Source organism: Crocodylus porosus, unplaced genomic scaffold, assembly GCF_001723895.1.
Source record: "Crocodylus porosus isolate Cpor-Errol unplaced genomic scaffold, CroPor_comp1, whole genome shotgun sequence".
NCBI lineage: Eukaryota > Metazoa > Chordata > Crocodylia > Crocodylidae > Crocodylus > Crocodylus porosus.
This window is the reverse complement of record NW_017728906.1, coordinates 148,737,047-148,758,278: the sequence shown is the minus strand read 5'-3', so window position 1 is coordinate 148,758,278 and position 21,232 is coordinate 148,737,047. Positions and strand designations below refer to the sequence as shown.

The 21,232-nt window shown below is 41.7% G+C and overlaps 1 protein-coding gene across 1 annotated transcript; it reads left to right on the top strand.

Moving 5' to 3' along the window:
• Positions 1 to 40: 40 nt before the first annotated feature.
• CCDC122 (coiled-coil domain containing 122) lies at positions 41 to 15,477 on the top strand. Its single transcript, XM_019529876.1, has 6 exons — positions 41 to 330; positions 2,172 to 2,222; positions 2,679 to 2,794; positions 6,474 to 6,872; positions 11,699 to 11,815; positions 13,096 to 15,477. Exons 3-6 carry the CDS (start codon positions 2,681 to 2,683, stop codon positions 13,246 to 13,248), a joined length of 783 nt encoding a protein of 260 aa, XP_019385421.1. The 5' UTR covers positions 41 to 330; positions 2,172 to 2,222; positions 2,679 to 2,680; the 3' UTR covers positions 13,249 to 15,477.
• The last annotated feature ends 5,755 nt before the right edge of the window (positions 15,478 to 21,232 follow it).

Genomic DNA, 21,232 nt, shown 5'->3' with positions numbered 1-21,232 from the left:
AGGCGGAGGTACAAGCGGCTCACCTCCACAGCTGGAAGGGACCCGCCATTCCCAGCGGAGCTGCAATCGCCCTGAAAAGGCGGCACTGTCACCAGGAAGTGCCTCACCCCCGTGCAGGGGGAGGGGGAGGGGGAGGGGGAGAGGGAGAGGGAGACTGGTCTTTCCTGCAGCGCCCTGAGAAAGTTGCATTTCCTCTGCTCCGCTCCTCGGAGCTGTTATTCGCAGGCAAGGGGGTGGCTTGGTCTTTAACTCCGGCCATGCAGAAGCCTGCAAATGTGAATTCGGCCCGCCCGCGGGGTGCACCTGCAACTGTAAATAAAGCCAAGCCTCGTGAGCAGGGCCCGAACGGGGGCGAAACGAGCCCACAGCTCTAGCTTTCATTTGCGAACGGCGCATGCGCCATTCCTCTGCTGCACGCTTTTGTCTTTGGGTGTCAGTTCGGCCAGAGTTCCGCGCTGCCGCGGGGGCACGCTTCGCTCTCTCCCTCTCTGCAGATGCTCGCTAGGCTACTGGTGTGTGTGTGAGGTCCCACTGTCCCCCCTCAGCTTCCCGCCTGACTTGTATTTGCCTTTGGGTGCCACCGAACTAGGCCTAGTACCTGCTCTCCTCCACCTGGGGTGGCCTGGTCATCATAGAGGACAGGCTGGCTGTGCTCTATCGGTATAAAACCCAGTGCCTTTACGCCTCCCTTTTTCTCTTCTTACAGACCTGGCTGACCACTGGCTCTTGCCAGTGTTTGGTGAGGTTTTTTTAGGTCCGTGGTACTAGCCCTACAGGCCAAAATGCCTCATGAATCCAGTCTCAAAGAACCAGGAGTTTGAGTGTGAAATCGTGAGGCTTTTTCAATTAGAAAATGGTTGGGTATTTGACTTCTGATTTCTGAGCCCTTAGGTGTCACATTTTTCAGCTGTGAAATCTTCCTTCTTTTTTAAATTCATATATTATAGCCAGGCCTCAGAAGCTTGGGTTCGAGGAGCACACCAAATATTGGGGAAAATCATGAGTGGCCTTAATACTGAACTCCCATAGCAGGACTTTCTGGACATGATGTTGCTTGGGTTGCCACAAATACCACATTTCCAGACACCACAGCTGTTAGTGGTATTGATCAGAATTGAAGGTCTAACGTCCATCCAAGAATTCAGGACTTCTTATAGTCACACTGGTTGTGTTCATCTAAAAAAGAAGCATAATTATTTTCCTTACTTTAATCTTAACATAAAATTAATATTTAAATACTACAGTTAATATTTTAATGCTGCAGTTAATATTTTCCTGATTTAAAATGCAATTGAAATGTATTCGACTCAGGCACAGATTTTTGTGGGTGGTATCTTTTTTATATTCAGCACAATAAAAGTTATCACCCACAAAAATCCTTGCCTCTTGCAGCTTCTCTGAGACATCATGGCTATGACATCACTCCAACACTATCAGTGTATTTGATAACTATTTTCTACCTGCATTGGACAGTATATGAAAAATCTCTTTATTTTCTTCTTGTGGACGTGAATGTATACTTTGATTTGCAGCCACTGTGGCTTTTCTAATTGAAATATGTTCTTCTACAATGTGTCTCTGTCTAGCCAAACCTGCAGAGAAAAAAAAGCAAATGATCACATTCTGTGTTCAACATAATTCCAGCTCATAGCTCAACTGTGTGTTGACTACCACATTTTGATCTTGAAGATATATTTCACGTGCAGTACCATGGCAAGAAATTTTGGTGCCTGGGGCAAAGCCTACAGCAGCAGCCCTCCCTCACCCTGCACACAGATCCGGGGGGCATATGCCCCCACATGCTTGTCGGGATGTGCACGCAGTGGTGAAAGCCTCCCCCCGTCATCCCTGTGCTCCCCAAAACGAACTGCTTGCGGCTCCATCCTGCACCCCACACTGGCTGGGCAGCTTCTGTTGGTGCCCCTTTGCTTCAGCGCCTAGGGTGGTCGCCCCACTCACTCCTTCCCTTGTTATGGCACTGTTTTCCACACACATTTCCTGAATATTTAACCAGTATCACTTGATTTCCTGGACTTAATAAACTTTTACTTAAAATTATATAAATATAGCAGTGATAAATTTTATATAAGTTTTTTGATTGCTGTCAATCAGTTTACCAAACACATTGTGTGTGCTACCATTGTTTCAATCCTGTGTCTTATTCTTTCCAGTTTTTCCTGTTCTATGCTGTTCATTTAAGAGACATCAAGTACATCAATGAGGTAACAGAGTTTAGTGATTAACTTGCCTCAGCTCAGATACGTGTTGCTATTGTAGCTGCAGTGTTTAAGTTATCCAGCCAAAAACAAAGAGAACAAGGCCTCAACACATGCTTCTGCCACATGCCTGGTTTATAACGGGATCTGCTCAATAGAATAGTAGTAGGAATATTTATAGTATGAAACAAAGGAATGATTTATAATTTATAAAAGAGACTCCAAAGAAGAGATCTTTGCGTCTTCATTATCATTTCCTTTGAGTTTCTAACCATTCCTAAATTTTCTTTGGTGAACAAATATGACCCAGGAGTAATAACTGATTAATCTGACCTCATATGGGAGGAATAAGTCAGAAAGTATTGTTCTTTTAAAGAGTCATTTAACATACTCAACTATGTGAAAACAGTATATGTACAGCATTTTTATTTTATGTTTTTATGCTGCTGTCTTTTTCTCTAGAAATGGCTAAGCAAAATTCGCTGTCATTGGCTGAAGTGGTAAAAGAAGTAGCAGAGCAGCAACATATACAAGCATCAGAGGTAGAAAAGAGCAAAACAGTCCTTGCCCAGTTGCAGGTAATTAGATCTTATTCGTGTTTTGTACTAAGCAAGAAAGTAGTGTTGTGAGTAAAAGAGAGATGACATTTCTAGGCTTTGCTATTTTCAATTGCCCTCTAAGGCTTAAGCATTGCCAGGACTTCTTATGTTTGTATCATTATACATATGGCTGTTCAAGAGCTAAGACTGTTAGAGTTCATTTTTAGCGGATGGTTTAATTCCATGTTTTGTGAAAATCCTGTTGAAATGGCAAAAACAAAAACGTAACATAGAAATATAGACATCCTGAATTTTTAGAATGCTTTGTAAAAATGTATGGATAAAGAAAGAATGAGACTTTAAAATCACTCCTTTTGGCAGTTTTCCATTAAATTGTTTCAGTTCTCCTTGTACTCTTTCTGCAAGGTTTTTTTAAAATCATCCTGTACTTATAGCTTTTGGGTATATAACATATTTCTTGTTTCTACCTTAACTGCCACTAAATGCAGCTTTTATTTGCTAATATTTTGCAGCAGAGCTCCAGATGTATCTAGTTATAGCTAAATTTGTATAATTGTTTCTGTTCTAACTACTTACGGACATTTCTGAAACTTTCATCTTTTGGACTGATATATTCAGCCTTGACTTCTGCCTAAAACTGATTTTTTTTTTTTTTTTTTTAAGTTTCACGTTAAAAAAAAAAATCAGCCATGTTTAATATGGTCAGAATTGCAAAGAAAAATTATTATAGGAATAATTCCTATAATAATTTTAATAGTTCTATGTTTGTAACAGCTGAGGTTTGAAATTCTGCATGAAGTTAATTTCTCTGAAGGGGGAGCAGTGCACACTCTTCTTCCTGATTTGATTTATCTGAGTTTCATTCATCAGAAAGTTACATACCAAGTATGTGCTGTAGATTTTTTTTGCCGAGTTCATGTCATATATACCTGAGGAAGGATTCTTTTTGATCATTTATGTGCAAGTATGCTGGTTTCATAGTCAACTACCTAAATCAATAAGGAGAACTGGGACTGGGCAAAGGGCTCGCACATCATTCTGAGGGCCCCTGGGTACCTTAAAAATCTGAAGTGCACTGTAATAGTACGGCAGCATCTTCCTTCCTTCTGGAGCCTTTAAGATGCCCAAGAGGCATCCTACTTTGACCTTCTTCCTTTAGAACCTCTCTTTCCTGCCAGGGTAACACAACAGTACAGTCTGACATAGATGCTCCAAATAAAGCATAAAATTTGCACAGATTTGCAGTTTTTTAACACTTCTAGAGCAGGGGTGGGCAAAATATGGCCTACAGATTGGATCCAAGCCACCAAGGGATTCTAACCAGTGCAGCTGGGGAGATGCATCCAGAATGGGATGGCTGGGGCCAGGGCCAGGATTGCAGTGTGGTGACAGCACAGGGCCAGGGCCCTGGGCAGAGTCACAGTCTACTGTCCTCATATCCCTGCTTGTGGAACCAGTGCCCATCATGGGGACATGTGTGGAGCAGATTGCAGCTCTGCCCCAGCCCCAATCCCCTGCTGTCACTGCCCTGCAATTTCAGCCTCAGCCCCAGCCCCACCTACCAATCCCACTCTGGGCCACTGCTCTCTGGCTTCCCGTGGCCCCATCCCATTCCATTTACCCAGCCCAGTGAGTCCTGCCACAGTGGTCCTGCCATGGAGACCCTGCTTGCTCTGCCTGGGGCCCCTGGGGGTGGGTTTGGGGTGGACAGGCCCAGGGCTAGATAGGATAAATGCCCCTACCACCCACAACAGTTCACCAAATCTCTTTAAGTGTCCCTCCAGCCAAAAGAATTGCCCACCCCTGCTCTAGAGCTTCAAAATCCTGGACAAGTAGGCTAATTTATTTGCTTTCTTACGCTATCTTCCCTTTCTTTCTTTATAAAAATCCTTGGAAATTCCCTACAAAAATCAGAGTTAGAAGAATGTTATGGTTAAATCATTTGGTACTCAAAACTCATGAAACACAAAAGGCAAGATAGCTGTTGCCTTTTTAACATTGTCCCCTTATCTATATGCAAAACAATAACTTCTTCAAATTTAGATCATTGCTATTCAGATTTTTTGCTTGCCTGCTCAGGATGACTAGTGGATAAGGCCTAGCTGACACAAATGGTACTAAAAAGCCTCTCTTACAATCTAAGCATTTAAGACAATAGCAAAACTTTCACTGGTTGTACAATTCTTCCCTGGTTGAAAGGTTGAGAACTGGAACAAACCATATGCAACTGATGTAGCCACATTGCTTAAGGAATTAGTATGGTGTGAGACACTCAGCTATCACAGTCATGAGAAAAGGATAAGTCTAGATCAGGGCTCTCTAACTGGTGGCCTGCAGGCTGCATGTGTCCTGTGTGGGGGTTAAGTCGCAACCACCTAGCTACTGGCCTGGGCACTGCTCTCCCTGTCACCTTCCAGCTGCTGCCCTGGGGTATCCAGGCTCCCCTTGCCTCCTTCTCTCCTCCCTGGCCCTGGTGGGGAAGCTTCACATGGTGTAGTGGAGGGGGCATGCTATCTGGCATGTAGCCTGGAGGCCATATGCAGTCCATTTGCTGTCTGGCCTCAGGTGCATAAGTTCCCTGGGCGCCCAACAGTTGGATGGACCTGGTTGAGATCATGGCAGCAGAAAGATCAGTCTTACTACAGGGGTTCCTGTTTTTTTCTGGTTTAATTGACTGGAGTTCCAAGAGTATGGGGTTGGGGCCTGAAGAGGGGTGTATGTATAAGTGTGTGTGTAACACGCACAGATATAGATGGTGGGGTGTGTGTGTATACACACACACACACACACACACACCACCATATATAAAGTGGTGTTTAATTTAAAGTATGGAAAGATGTGGATTTGGAGTCACACTTCTTTAACTGAAAATTGGGGATTTTTTTAAAATCAGAGAAAACCAGGATCCCTGCTTATTATTACTAAAGCTAGTCCCACCAATTGGTTCCTGTACCACACACAGCAACCCTGGAAATGAGATGTCTTGGGAGCACCCCTGGCACTGCATTCAAGATTTGGGTTTCTGCATTCCCAAGAGTGGAGGCTGGGGTGTTTCTGGGCATCTTACTGTTTCATTTTTGGGTCTGAATTGCAGGGAACATGGCTGGGACAAGACTGAGTACTCTGCTGTGTTGTGGATATTCCCTATATGACCCTGACAGAATAGAATGGAGTTAGCTACCCAGTCTTAACTCAACTACATTCTTGTTATGGTGTAGGCTGACACACCTTTAGTTCAATTTTAGCAGCTCTACTTGAACTATGGTTGTTTTCTCAGGTCAGATGCAGGTAAGTATTTAGGTTTAGTCTGACACAAACCAGTTTTCCTTGTTAGGCAAATCATTAGGGAGCTTGACAAGGATGAGCCTGACACATCCCACTACACACCAGGTGAATATGAGGAAGCTGAACTCATCTGAAAGACAGTACATTTTATGCCTACTCACCTTTGAGGTCAAATGAATGAAGCCTAGGACACTGCTCATGTGTTATGTCTCTTAGGTGATGATTTTAGAAAATGGAACAATAATGCTCTTCCATTCAAAAGATTATTTTTAAGGCTTATAGATGGTTTATTTTGTGTTCCACAAATAAATGCCCCACCTAATTAAATGTAGGCCATATTGTTTAAATAGCTCCCTATGATTGTCTCAAACATCACTTTCAATTGAAAGTTGATTATTGCAATATTTTACAGTTTGAGCTTCAGGACCTTGAAAGACAAAGGGACACTATTTTATTAGACACAAAAGCAACAGAAAGGCAAATTTATCAGCAAGATGATGCTATAGAAATGACAGAATGTAACTGTAAAAGTCTGGAGGCCCAAGTCAGATCCCTGTATGCTGAAAACATAAAGCTTAAACTTGACACAGAAACAGCTGAAGAAGAATTTGAGACAATGCTTGCCAATAACAATGCATATCGTGAGAAAATATTGGTCCATAAAGCACTATTTTGGGAGATTGAAAGCAAAATGCCAGTTATGATTGAGCTTGCTAAAAAACAGTCCATAGTTAAAGAGCTGAAAACAAAGAAGGAACAATTAATGCATGAGCTCCAGAATCCTGAAGGACATGTTATAAAACAAGCGCAGGTATGACGTGGCTTTTTGGATAAATTTCCAATTGTGTACTTTTTTTTTTTACATTATTAAATAATAAACAGGTCAACTTCCTCACAATGGTTATCTCTGTGGTATACCTCTTCATCCAAATGAAATTAATTGAAGCAATATAATGATCTTAATCCATGACAAAAATTGTGCCATATGTTATTCTTGATATTCTAGTTCAGTTGCTTGTACCTACATTATTTCTTAGTGTAATGATATTAACATGGTTGTAACAAAACCATGCTACTAGCTAAAACCTACCAGTTACCTTTAGCGCTATTTGTGAAATCCTGCTGGGTCTTATATAAACCTATATAAGCACTATGCCAACCCCCCAGTATAGATCCTTGTAAATGGTATTTCAGCTAACAGCACAATACTGGTTTAACTCTCTTGGTCGGTAATGAGTTGTAGTTGAGCTGTTTACCAAGAGAAGTTTGTGTTAATGAGAAAAGAGAAAGAACAGAAAGAAAGGAGAAGGAAAAAAATACCCGTTTTATCATCTTTGTTTTCTGCATTTATAGCACTTCTGTGTTTGTATATGTCTTTAACCTAAATGCTTTTGAAGGGAAACTTCCAAGGGAAAATTTAGTAACTGCATATAAGAAATAATCTTAAGATCACAGGGTCCACATAACCTGCGCTGGTGTCAAGCAGGAATAACCCTAGTGAAAAAAATGGAATCAAAGAGCAATGTTAAGTATAATTGAGATTCGAATCAAATCTTTTGCTTTTAGACTGAAAGGCCTAATTAACATAACTATGTCTTGCAGCAATGTTAATGGACAATGACAGCTTTAAGGAAATCTGTGAGAATTAGTCACTTGTGTTAGTCTGAAGTCAGGCAGAAGAGAGGGCAGGGTGGCATCTTTAGAGACTACACAAGACATTTACTATAGAGTAGATTAGTTAGCTCCACATCTTGCTTCTATACACGCAGGCCCTATTAGGCCTGGGTGAACTAATTAACTCTGCAGCAGGGTAGTAGTACTTGTAAATACAAGTACTACCCTACTGCACAGTTTTTTACTCTGCAGCAGTGCATGTGTAGCAGCTGAAATGGATTGCTGAGGCATAAGGTTCACAAGGGTCAGCCAGCCACTCTGCAGCACATTGCTGGGAAGAGCACCCCCAGGCTGGCAGGCTGACCCTCCAGGCCCTCTGCCAGTTGGGGCTGCTCCAACTCAGCTCAATGTGCTGTGGTCCCAGGCATGTATGTAGATGTGGTACCTGGGTGCAATTCCAGCGCATTAAGCTAGAATTTTTTGCACCACCTTCAAAAGCACATGTAGATGCACCCTGTGAGGGAACTCCCAGGTCAGCAGCCCAGCTGTGCTGGTGGTGAGACTGAGCTCTCTCTGAAGCTGGCCATGGCACGGAGCTATCCTATTATGTTTCTATCAGAGACTTAACTCATAGAACATGGAAAGGTTGTTTCTCGTTGCTATTGTAGAGGGAGTTATAGTTGCTTATGACATTTTATGCAGCTATTTGTGAAATTCAAACTCTTAATGTCTCTTCTAAATATAAATGACGCTGTTTTCATCTGGGAAACTTTTTTGTAACCTGTATGTTTTTCTATATATGTAATGCCAGAAGTATTTATTACTTGGGTGGCCGAGAAATCAATTGCACTAAATTTTAGAATGTGGTTTATGTAAAACGCATCTATATTTGCATCTGATCCTACACAAAGGAACATATGCTATCTTTTTACTGCCTATAAACTCTCTTCAGTGTTCTGCTTACTTTCTGCTGTATGTGGTTATAAAAATAGTATAAATCTGGTATGGCTGTTCTATAGTAAAGGCTATGTGGGATGCATGGTTTACCTTGTTTAAATTTCCTTTTTCTTATCAGAGGATGAACTGTATCACTAGATAGGCTTTTTATTAAAGCCATTTAGTTATGTAGGAGATATTTTTGTATGAATAATATCATAGACAATTACAATAGGTGGGAATTTATTTAGAACATACAACTCTGTATATATATCTGAATAACACATACACATAAATCCATTATGATTAGTTTTCCATGTAAGAGGAGAGTATATCTCATCTCTAATTAGTTTTCTTGTCATTAGCTGCCAGTCTACTACTAGATACTCAACAGATCATCAGTAGTTCTGCCAGAATCATCAGCCACTCAAATGCGTTTCCAAAGTTAGTTCACAGTGACAGTGTTGTCACCACCAGGGCCATGCTACTACCCAAAGCTTATATATCCTCAACAGCTGCTTGCGTAACTAAATTCCAGGGTGGCACTTATAGCTATTGATATCCATTGGAGTTGCTTCATCCCCACACTTTGGTCAGTGGATTGGTGCTGGCTGAAACCAGTCACTCAACATGAAGTCTCACAAGAGATATTGAGAAGAGAACTTTTTTAGGCTCTGATCATTACAATTCGTTGGTGCTTGTCACCAAGAGAAGCTCTATTTGGATGTTTGATGGGTTTTCAGGATGATGTGGCTGGGTACATTTTCCATTTCCTATCTTTGATTCCAAGATCATAGCAATTGTTGCAGAATCCCATTCACTATCCACTGTTTTCTCCTTGCTTGATATGTAATCACGGTAAAACTGAATTGAACTGCTTGAAGCAATGTAGATTCTGATGATAACAATATTAAGTTCATCTTTCCTGTCTGTGTACATAGCCTGGGAAATATCTGCTTCCTCTGCTTTTTGACTTCTATTTGTTTTATCCAACTTTCTCAGTGATACATAACTGCAAAGACAGGCCATATTGTCTAAATTGTAAATGTGCAGCGAGCAGACCTAGATTCACTGCTCTAACCCACTGTTGATCATGTTTGGATTAATACCTTCACTTCTATCACCAGTCATCTGATACGCAATGCTACCTCTAGCCTTGAGGCTTTGAAGCCAGTTGTCAGAATATTGAAAAACTGCAACACTGAGTTCTGCACTGAATAACTTTGCTTTCTTGCATAAGATCGTGTTTTGTAATCACAATGGGCACCTATACACATGACAACCTCTGCTCCAATGTATGCTAATTAGCACACATCAGAGCAGACTTGATTAATTGAGTCTGCTGAACCATGCTAATTAGTGCACTCCAGCAGCCTCTGTGTCACATGTATTCTGTGTCCCAGCATTTCAAAATGGCAAACAGGCTTTAGTGAAAGTGCCCTCACTGCCATTTTGAAGCACAGGAACCTGAATACATGTGATGCTGTGGGCACTTTTTAATTAGAGCAGCTCTCAGAGAGCCACTCTAATTAGAGTGCCCCCCCCAGAGCATGTGTATAGATGCCCATAGTCTATAACCTAGCATTGACCAAGTCACAAATGCAGTACTTTTAGATCATGGTGGGCATGTCTACAAGTTCATTAGTGTGCTTTTGCTACTGCGCATTAGGTTTAGTACTTCTAATGAGATACTACATAAAACACAGTAGACTGCCCTGATGCGCAGTAGCAATAGCAAACACCTTTTTAGTGACACAACACACGGTACGTTAATTCTCTTGCACGTTGGCATATTACCATTGTTTTTGCTGTGAAGCCTTAATGTGCAGTAGAATAGGCTACTGTGAGTTAAAGTGCATGTGTACATGGGTGACTGGTGCCACCTTAGTCAGCAACTGGTGGGGTCCCCCCGTGGCCAATCTGGGGGTCCCCCCCCATGGCCAAAGTGGCTGCAGCACTCCTGGAAGTGACCGCAGTGCTCTTAGTCTCCAGCACTCCCGCCTGCCCCCCCTGCCCATTACCTAAGCAGGGAATGTGGCCTGTCAGAGGGTGCACCAGGACTCTCAGGGGGTGCACGTCCACCCCCAGTGTATTGCCACTGCACATGTAGATGCGTCCAGTTTTTCACAGTCCACAAAAGTTACAGGGTTTTTATAATCTGGCACTTTTACTTATTTGTGATGACTAATTTTGTAGCGGAAGTCAGGGGTGAACAAGTTTATTTATTGTGTTGTCACAGAATTATTTGTATGAAAAACATAGATTTCTCCCCTTTGTTTACTATTTAAGTAAAATCTCTTTTCTCACACGTGTTGAGATGCCTATGTCTAGTATGTCTGGTTTACAGCTATACAAGTGCCAGTGTGATTCTTCTCACTTGGCCATCAGGCCTTGTGGATTTGGGTGTGGTGAATGTAGGTCATTATGATTGATTGAGCATACACTTAGTGTGAATGGCCATGGAGCCACAAGGTGAATTATAAGTCGTGCCATCACTGTATGTGTTGAAAATGCAGGTTGCTACAGTAGACAATTAGCCCGATATGCTTTTGTGGCCAACTGCAGGTGGTTTAGTGAGTTATCAAGGGACAATTACACAGGCAGTATGATGGACAGCTACTGTGTTGAAGATGCACTCCAACTTCTATAGCTTTTTGAGGTAATTAACCCATAAGGAAATATATTCCCAGGTCACTATTGACAAAAAGCAAGTTTGGTGAGACTATGAAGGGCAAGATAATGACTCCAGGTTGTTATCTACTCATGCACACATTTTTCAGATACTTAAAAAAATAAAAACAGCTGCATGTGTAGTAGTGTGTTAGGCAAATTCAAGGTACTTCAGTGCTGCAGCTATTTCCATATTCCTGAGTAATGTTTTTCTGTCTGCTGTTTTTAAATACCAGATATGTTCAGGTAATCAGGAACGGTATTGAAGTCAACCCATTTAAAGTGCTGAACGTATTTCTTAAGCTACAGTAACTCTTTATACAGAAATTGTTAAAAGATGACACCTATAACAAGGTAAACAATTGCACTGTAATTTTGTTTTACAAACAATTTTTTTTATAGCCACTTTTTCTGCAGGAACAAATTACACACTTAAAAGAGAAAATTAGTGTTGTGAAAGAGTCTATCAATGAAAAGACAAAACACCTTGAAGAAGAGAAAAAAATGCATGTTAAGCTTAGAAAAGAGATTGAGGTAAAGTCTTTTGAATAGAATATAATTACAGTCTAGTGAAAGAATGTTAGTACTGTACCTGAAGTTTTAAAATGTTTTGCAAAGAGGCTGCTAGCCCTACCTTACCAAATATATATAATAACCAGTCATAGCAGCAATACTGTCAGTGTTGCTAAAATCCTTGTAACCTTGAGAGCTGATATTTGAGAAAATTGATAATTTCCTCTCTTTGTTTTATACTGGCAGCCCACCTTTCCAATAAGAATTGGGTCATCTAACACTCATGGTTTTTATGCTGGAGTGACATTATTCCCCTCTAACAGAAACCAGGTGATTTGTAGGTACAGTAGGAAGCAGAAACCAGAAGGGCGCTGTTCTATCTTCCTACTCACTGAAAGTATTTCTGTGTAGAGGACACCTTTGTACAGGTTCACATTCCTGAAGTTTCACCAACAAGAGAAGCAAAGATACACATTCACCAAAAGATTTTCTCAAAGATGGTGCTGATTATACATTTTAAATGCTAATCAAATATAGTTGTACATAGCCAGTGCTGAGTCTGATTCTGACAGTTCACTAGAAAAGTTGTGATGGATAAGAATCAAAATGAAGTGGCCAATCATGGTGAGTGCAATCAACCTATCCCCTTTACAAGATGATGATGAAGAGCATGTAGAAGTGTCTGTTTGATTTCAGTGCATGTTAAAGGTGGGGCAGTGAAACTTAAATCCTGTGCATGTGGGGGTAAATGTATATTTTAAAATATACGTTAAATGTATGCCAGTCATAATGTTTTAGTAAATAACAAGATTGATAATATATGCCATTAAAACAAGTTTTAATAATGCAGTATTAGTCACATGCATGTGGTTTTTACCTTTAAATAAAACACCTCTGTTGTGTAACCCTCAAATAAACCTCAGTAGCAGCTATTCTCAACAAATGTGGCTGACGGCAGAAGTGCTACAGTGCTGTTATGTTTCAGTATTGCCATTTTATGAAGAAGCTAAATGGTTGTTTGTGTGGTGTAAATACTGAAGACTATAACAAGGTCATCTAAATTATTCCATCACTAACCTTGGTAACAGGCAAGTCCAGGTTTTTAGGAATGAAAAATGGTCTGAACCCTCTGCTCTTTGTATAGTTTATAATCTTTTTTTTTTGTACAAATCAATGTTTGCCACTGTAGAGAAGCCTTCCCTACAGTAGATCCCAGCTAACTACACTAGTCTCATTCTTTGTGTTTCGTATTGATTTGCCTGCTAGCAGCTTTCAAATGATTTTTTTCCCTGTTTTATTAGGTACAGAATAAAAGATGTGATGCTATTCTAAAACGTTTGCATTGTCAACTGAACAAACTCCAGTCGAATAAAAGACAGCGGCACTGGAACATTCAACAGATGGAAAAAAGGGCGGCTGAACTAAGAAAACGTCTGGGAATACCAGAGTGCTAGTGCACAAAAAAAATCACATTAATTTATAACATGGGTCATCCTTTATAAGTAACAGATGGTTGCGGGACATAATCCATTGAACCTTAGGTCAAAGATAAGGTTTTGTTTTTTGTGTCTTTTTCCTTTTCCAAGGTTTTCTCCTTCCTGTTGCATGCCCTAGAATACTTTGTATTCCATACTCACCCTTTAGTAACCTGGAACACTCTTCCCTTTTGTTCATGCCTAGGAAGGAATTAATTGAAGTTTCCAGGCTGTCTCCAAAGCATCAACCAATTTTATTTAAATACTTGAGAGCCTCACACACCCAGTTTAAGTTTGGGAACTTCCTTTTGGTTTGATTGGATTTTTTTAAAGATGAAAAAGGTCTGCAGTGTATAACATCCAGAAGAATGTGTGCGCAGCATATAATTGCATTTATAGGGATAGAAAACCTCCTGATCTTTCGTGCACAGGCCTAATAAGGACAATATGCTAAGTAACTTTGGGATCTAACTTTGTAGCATGGTATTTTGCCCTGTGAAAAAAATATTTATATGAGGCACAACAGTTTTCCTGTGTTTCAGGTACCAGGTTTTCCTTGGCAGTAGCATGAGTGTGTGGATAAGAAAGAGAATTTAAGAAGGGTTCTTATTATAAAAGGATCAGAGACAATTGCAGCTCTAGTGCCATGATACCATCTGTGCCTCTAAGAATACAGCCCACCCCAAAATGAGCAGAGAGGATGCTCCTGGGATCTCTGGAACAGTTGCTCCAGAACTCTCAGGTGCATTGCTGTGGAGGTGCACTGGTACATAGACTTGAGAGTTGTGGGTAACAACCCACAGTCCAACTCCATGGGCGTGTCCAGACAAGCATGCATGAGCAGTGTCAAAAAACCCACACCTAAAAAACCCAGGATGGTGTATGTGGCAGCAGCTTGCACTGCCTAAACTGGAACTTAGCTGATGGTCATGCTTCCTGCTGCAGGATTGCCACAGCTGTGGCCTTTGGAGGCCTCCGGGACCCCGGGTAAGGCTGCTGGGGTCAGCCCAGATACTGGTCTCAGCCTCCCCTACCCCACCTGGGGCAATGTGCTACGTGCCAGAGCACCCATTTACAGGTGTTCCCTAGGGACAAGTAGCAGTGGCACATATTGTGATGCTACTGTTTGTTCTTGGGGAAATACGTTCCTACTTGTGGGGACATGCCTTATATTAGCAGTGGCTGAAGTTCAGAGGGATGGATTAAATCTCGCCAATAAAGATCACTTTCTAGAGTCCAGTTTTGTTTGAAGCATGCAGCTGTATGTTTTCAGCATTAAAGGGTGATACAAGAAATTTAAAAAGTAAAATTGTAATGCAAACTACTTCCATTTTTATGGCGCAGTTCCTATATTAGGCCTGATTATGTTCTTGTCCAGAGCAATGAAGAAAAATCTTCCTGCATTTAGATGGATTAGGATAAGTCCTTATGTGTGCTATTGTTCTCTGTCACAGTGAAACAAGGGAAATCTCATGCTTTTTTTTCCAGGCAAAAAAGGCATACCATTTAAACTGTAATTTTTTTTTTAAAAGTCATTTTAGTTTCAGGCTCCATTTCCCTCTCAGCCAGAAGATTTGCATTATGTGACAATTCAAAACAAAGTTTGCTCAAGTCATTTTTTTCTTTTCTATGTAGTGAGATATTTTTTGCAGAAGTAAACAGTTTTTTGTCTAGACTTCCTCAATTTAACCTGCTGTGCTCAGGCTCAGTTTTAGGAGAGCATTGCACATTACTTCTTGATCACAATACTGACAGGACTGTCATACATTATTTGTAGCACTTCATAGATAATAATGACCACCATAACCTTCCATTTAAGACTCCTTAGAAACTGAGTGAATACCAGAACTTTTCTTCTGCGTTTTTATAGTGTTATGTACTCCACTCTTCAGGAATTTTATATTGTTAATTCTTGTACTTTGTGTGACAAGTTAATCTGGATAGAATCAGTAATATTTATATGTATTCTTTATTTAAAGATGGGCTAGATGAGGTATATACTTAATTCCTTTACAGTCTTGTTTAGAAATGCGTATGTGGATTTTTGTCAGTTTGATATATAATGTTGCATTTACAGGCTTTTCTTATTAAACTACTGAGAGGCGTTGTTTGTTATTAGAAAGCAAAAAGGTAATGTACATTATTATTAATGTTCTTATTTTATTAATTCAATGTGAGCAAATCAGTAAAAGATATACTTTTTGAGTAGAAGTTTTTCTTCATATGCAATGGTTTTGGACCAGCATAATGGCTTTTAAAGGGATGCTGTCAATTTGTTTAGTTCATTAAATGGGCTTGCCTTGCACAGAAGTAAATACACAGGCAGCAAAAACAAACAGAATCATGTGTTTAAATACAGTAACCTAGAAATATAAATTATAAACTATATCCTACTGGCAATTGTCTGAGAGGAATTGCAGTTGCTGGTTAAAAATAAAGCTGATTTTAAAGGAAGCCAAAGAAACATTACTTAACATCAATATTTGCTCAGTCTTAACCACCTTTCTAGGCTAATGTAAGTAGGAGGTGAGCAGGACACGAGCCCCAGGCACTGACTATATGAGGGGTGCCAGAATCACTCCCAGGAGTCTTTGCAGAGACTACCCTAGCAGGATACAGGGCCCGGGGCAAATCAGTTTGCGCAGGGCTCAGATGCGAAGAAGCAGGCAGCAGTGGCAGGGGGGGGTGGCGAGTGGCCAGATGTGAAGCCAGCAGTGGTGGTGGTGTGGAGTCACCAGCACTAGGCGGGCCCTCTCCAACACTATCTACAGTGTTCGGTATACCCCCTCCCCTGTCCCAGGAACTAAATGAGCTCATTATGCCTCTGGAAGTAATCCACAGATTCATAACTTTCTAAGGCCGTAAGGAAATTCCAGTGCATCTAGTCTGTCCTAATATATAACATTGCAATAAAATCTCACCTAGTGATCCCTGTGTTAGAAATATTGTTAGAACTGCAGTTTGCATCTCGTACCTGATAAGAAGAAACACTGCCAAGGACATTTCTCCCCGCTTGGCCATTGCTAGCTTTTCTAATGCTAAATTACTCTCTACCCCCACACTCCTACTGGTTTTTCTCATGCAGATTACAGAAGCTGGAATTCAACTGACTGTGTCCTTTAAAGGTGGGGGGGATTTCAACTCTTGGTGACCTAGAGAGCTTTCTGAGCGTGCGTAATTAGCTGATGCATATATGCCTATCCGCCCCGCATACTTAAGTAGTTAATTATAATATACATGTGACGAATGAAGTGACGTAGTCACATATATGTTTGTAAGAACCGGAAATGAGCTGTAAGAGTTCCTGTTTCTGCACATGTGCCCAGGAGGGAGAGCATATAGTACCTGCTGCAGATTTCCTCAGTGGGCGGAGCAATTTGAGATTTTCTGTCTCTGCTCTGACCCTATTTGCAAATACACCTTTTGTGCTGCTAATAGTGTGTGTCTGAGAATTATTATTTGCGAGCCTTCAAAAGAAACGAACCGCAATATTTTGCATCACCTGTACTGAACTAAATAACTTACATTTGATTAAAGCATATCATGGAGAAAAGCAACCAACCTTTATTTGAAGACTATTAGAGATGGAGAATAGATCACTGCTCTAGAAGGTTTGTTCCAAGAGTTAATCACCCTTACCCTTACAGTATTTTTTTTTTTTTGTTGCCTTGTTTCTTATTTGAATGTATCTGCATCTAACTCTAGCTACTGCTTTTTGTTATATCAGAACCATTGCTTCTTTTTCTGCCAGTGGCATCGTGTAGGGGGTGCACAGGGGTGCATGTGCACCCCTTGAGAATGCCAGTGCACCCCCTGACAGGCAGGGGGGCAGGCAGAAGCGCCAGTGTCCCCCCCAGAAGTGCTGGCTGGGGAGTGGGAGTGCCACTTTTGGGAGTGTCACATCCACTTCCCAGCTGGCCACAGGGGCACCCTCCGGTTGGTGACATCAGCCATGGGGACACCCCCCCCACCCCTAGTCGCTGCCTGGGGCGGGGGGGGCACCTGTTGCCCATGTTTTCTGCTACATTAAAGTGCTCTTTTATACCCAATATTTTCTCTCCATGAAGGCACTGACATACATGGTAATCAAGCTACCTTGTTACTTTATTTTATTTTATATAAACTAACTATATTGAGCTTTTTAAATCGCTCTCATAGTAAGACATTTTCTCCAGCCTTGATATCATTTTAAAGGCTTTTCTGCACATACTCCACTTTTTCAACATCCTTTTACCTAGAACTATATGCAGTGTTCTGGGATTGGTCTCACTGGCTGTGTCCAGATGAGTGAGCGCATGCCTGTTGCAGCAAAGCAGTTTGAGACACAGCAAGAGGCAAGCTGGGAATGAAAAAATGTTCCTCGCACTGCATGTCTGCAGCACGGACTTTAATTTTGATACGAGGAAATCCCAGTATATTAAAAAAAAATGTTGAAAAAAAGCCCTAGACAGAGCGTCTCTATGGTTGCCCCATGCCCCTGCTGCCCCAGCAGGCTGCCTCAGCATGCTGGAGCAAATGCAAGCAAGGCAAGGCTGCAGCAGCAGATCAACCTAGGCTCTGTCCCTGGTAATTAGGGATGTGGGGGCAGTGGGAGGGAGGACTGTGTGAGGGTAGGGAGAACTATGTGGGAGGAGTGGGTCTTCCACCTGCCCCCTGCATGGTGCACAGTCCCCGCAATAGTAGCACTAACAGTGGCTGATGAGGCACTTGTGGCCGCTCCTGGAAGAGCCCCCCAGTGGCTGCCCAGAGTACCAGCCCGGACCCACTAGCATGTGCCCTTGAGCAGGACCAGGCTGCTTTTGCTGTCACCCGCAGCTTCCGGCATCATACACGGGAGCAGCACACCCTTAGGCCAGGCGGGGGCCCTGCCTCCATGGAGCCAGTCCAGCCTAAGGGCATGTAGCTCTTGCAAACAGTGCCAGGAGCTGCAGGTGACAGCAAGAGCAGCCTGGTGCTGTCTGGGGGTGCATGCTAATGAGTGCAGGCTGGCACCCTTTGCCACATGTAGCTGTAAGGGGGCTCTGCCAGGAGTGGCCATCAGTGCCCTGCTGACTGCTGCTGCTGCAGAGGGTAGAGGCAGGGGACCCACCCACATACATAGTCCCCGCCACCCCCACACAGTGTCAGAGGCATCAGGGTCTCTGTCCTGGATGGCAGTAGTATGTGTTGGACCAGCTGTGTTTGGACACATGGCAGGTCCATGTGTTGGACGAGCTGCTGTTTTTGCATCCCCTTGGTGCCAGTTGCTCAGGCCTCCTTACACTGCTTCTGTATGAACAGGTGAACTCGTTCATTTTCAGTACAACCCTCACAACTCCTGTTTGGTAAACTGTCCATCTAACTCTTAGATTACTTTCAGTTTCATCACTTCTTTTCAGAGTCCCTGCTTCCTAGCTACCATTCCTCCATTTTCTGGGGTTGGTCTGTATTCTTTGTTCCTAGATATATAATGGCATTAGGAGGTATTAAAACAACCTATTTGAATGGGCCCAGGTTACCAAATAATCCAGACATTTGAGTACACTGCTCACATCACAAAAAAATTTGGTAGCCAAATAAGTAGTAATTCACCACCCCACTTGATGATTCTCAGGTAAGATAGTTCTTAATCCACTGTCTTTTATTGATATTGTATAGAAATAACTTTTTAATCTGAATATTGTGTAGAACCAAGACAAACATCTTACAAAAGTCTATTACATCTGCACAGTTACCTTTATCACATCATACAGGCTCTACTATTCTTTGTTATTGGGATTCTTCTCTATTGCTCCTAGCTAAATGCTGTTATTATAAGCTCTGATCTTGCAAACACTTGTGCACTTGCTTAACTGTACTATTTTGAGTAACCCCATTTATTTCTTTTGATTTCTGCAAAGTGCTGTCTTCCGATCAAAGCCATAAGAAAGAGCTTAGTCATTACACTGACTGAAATTTGCATTCAACAGCAGTTCATTGTGATCAGTACCTCAAAGGAGGTGCTTGGCATCTCACAGGATTAGATCCTCATTGCAGAGACCAGTAATTATCTTCTTATTAAGCAAGACTCTGATTTACACAATATTTTAAAATTTTCCCGTATGTGGAAATTCATAGAACTGCATGATCAGAAGTTTAATATTCAAACCTCCCTTCCCCCAGCATATATAAGAAAACAAAAAGATATAAGCTTTATCAATGAATCTAGTTAGTCAGGAGGTGGCATTGTCTGAAGCAAGTGAACATAAATTATTGTCTTCTTATGAGCCTATCAACATTCAGTACATGCTCTGAAAAGAAAAAGTTTCCTAATATTTTAAAAAGTGTTTCCTGGTGCTCTCAGGAAATGCTGACAGGCCCCACTAAATGGATGAGTTATTTCCTAGTATAGTATTTAAGATAGTAGCGATTTGATGAACAAACATATACAGTAGGGAAATGGTTTATAACAAACCAAAAGAATCTAATGTATGCACAAATGCACTCTTACTTTCTATTCTCACATAAATTTTTCCCTGGTTTCATACCTTTAAAAGTTATTAATCCTACTTGCATCAGTTGTATATTATATATATTAATTTTTCACATAGTGTCCCTGAAGATCATCAGCATTAAAGGGCTGGGGGAAAGTAGCAGAGCTACATAAGGGCCAATAACAACTAGCAAAGAAAAAATACTTGAAAAAACACTTCCGTTTAATTTTTCAAAGAAAAAAACATGGCTCACACAGGGATTGCTTGTCTTCTTATAGTAGAATTCATTGTTTCCAGTTTCAAGGCCTTTTTGAATATAGTTGATTGCAATGATCTGTTTCACTGATTCCATAATATACCCTGATTCAGCAAAGTACTTAAGCATGTGCAAAACAATTAAAATTTAAGTAAAGTTACTCTGGCTAGATTAAAAAGTAAAAAATTCAGGATAAACAGTTACCCTAGACTTTTTAGAGAGCTGTTTTTCTCCTGTTCACATCTTGACACATATGCCGTGCCCAGACAAGTGTGGACATTTGATTCCTCAGGAACAAGTAGCTGCTGTGTGTGCCACTGCTACTCATCTCCAAGGAATACTCATGTTATGCACGCTCTGGTACATGGCAGGTTACCCCAGGTGGGGTAGGGGAGACTGGGGCTAGCAACTGTGCCTTACCTGAGGTCCTGAGGGCCAGGAAAGCTGCAGCCACAATGCACCTGCAGCTGGGAACCGGCTGGTAGCCAGGCTTCAGTGTTGGGCTTTGCATGTTGCTGCCATGTGTGCCATCTTGCTTCTTTTCTACACATGTTTGTTTGACTCTGGGATCTCCCAGGGTCAAAAGCCCACCCCGGCACTGTAAGGTAGCACCACAGGGAGTGCCTGCATGTGCACTGTGTGGTGCTGCAGACAGGTCTGCAGTGCCACATACCACATAGCTGTGCTTGTCTGGACATGGGCATAGGGCACATCCCCACATGCAGGGGTGTGCATTTGCAGTGGCAAAAATAGTAGCGGCACAAATTTGTGTAGGGCAAAAGGCCCCATTCTTCCTGGTGTGCTGAAGGAGCTGGGGTGGAACTAGAGGAAAGGAGACACTCTGGCCAGCAGCCAGAGCATCTCCTGAGAGGACTGAACCTCCATGTCTGCCGATGCATGTTCCTGCGGCATGCGCTGCACTGATTTTTTTTGTGGCATTTTTTTTTGTGCTACTAGGATTTTCCAAATTTGCACAGGGCATGCTTTAACATGCCAGGTGTGCAGCTTATGGTGCTGCAAAGAGGTCTGCAGCACCACCATCCGCATGTGCTTGCCCATCTGGATCCAGCTGCCGTAGGGGTTAAATACGGTCAGAAGCTGATAGTTAATGCTATTCTAACACAATTGTTTGCTCAATATTATGGGAGATAATTAAGATATAAAGTACATTTCACTTTCTTGAAGAATTTACAATGATTCAGCAGCCTTCAATCTGGGAAGGCTTTTACTTTGTTTTGTTTTGGAACATTTTTTG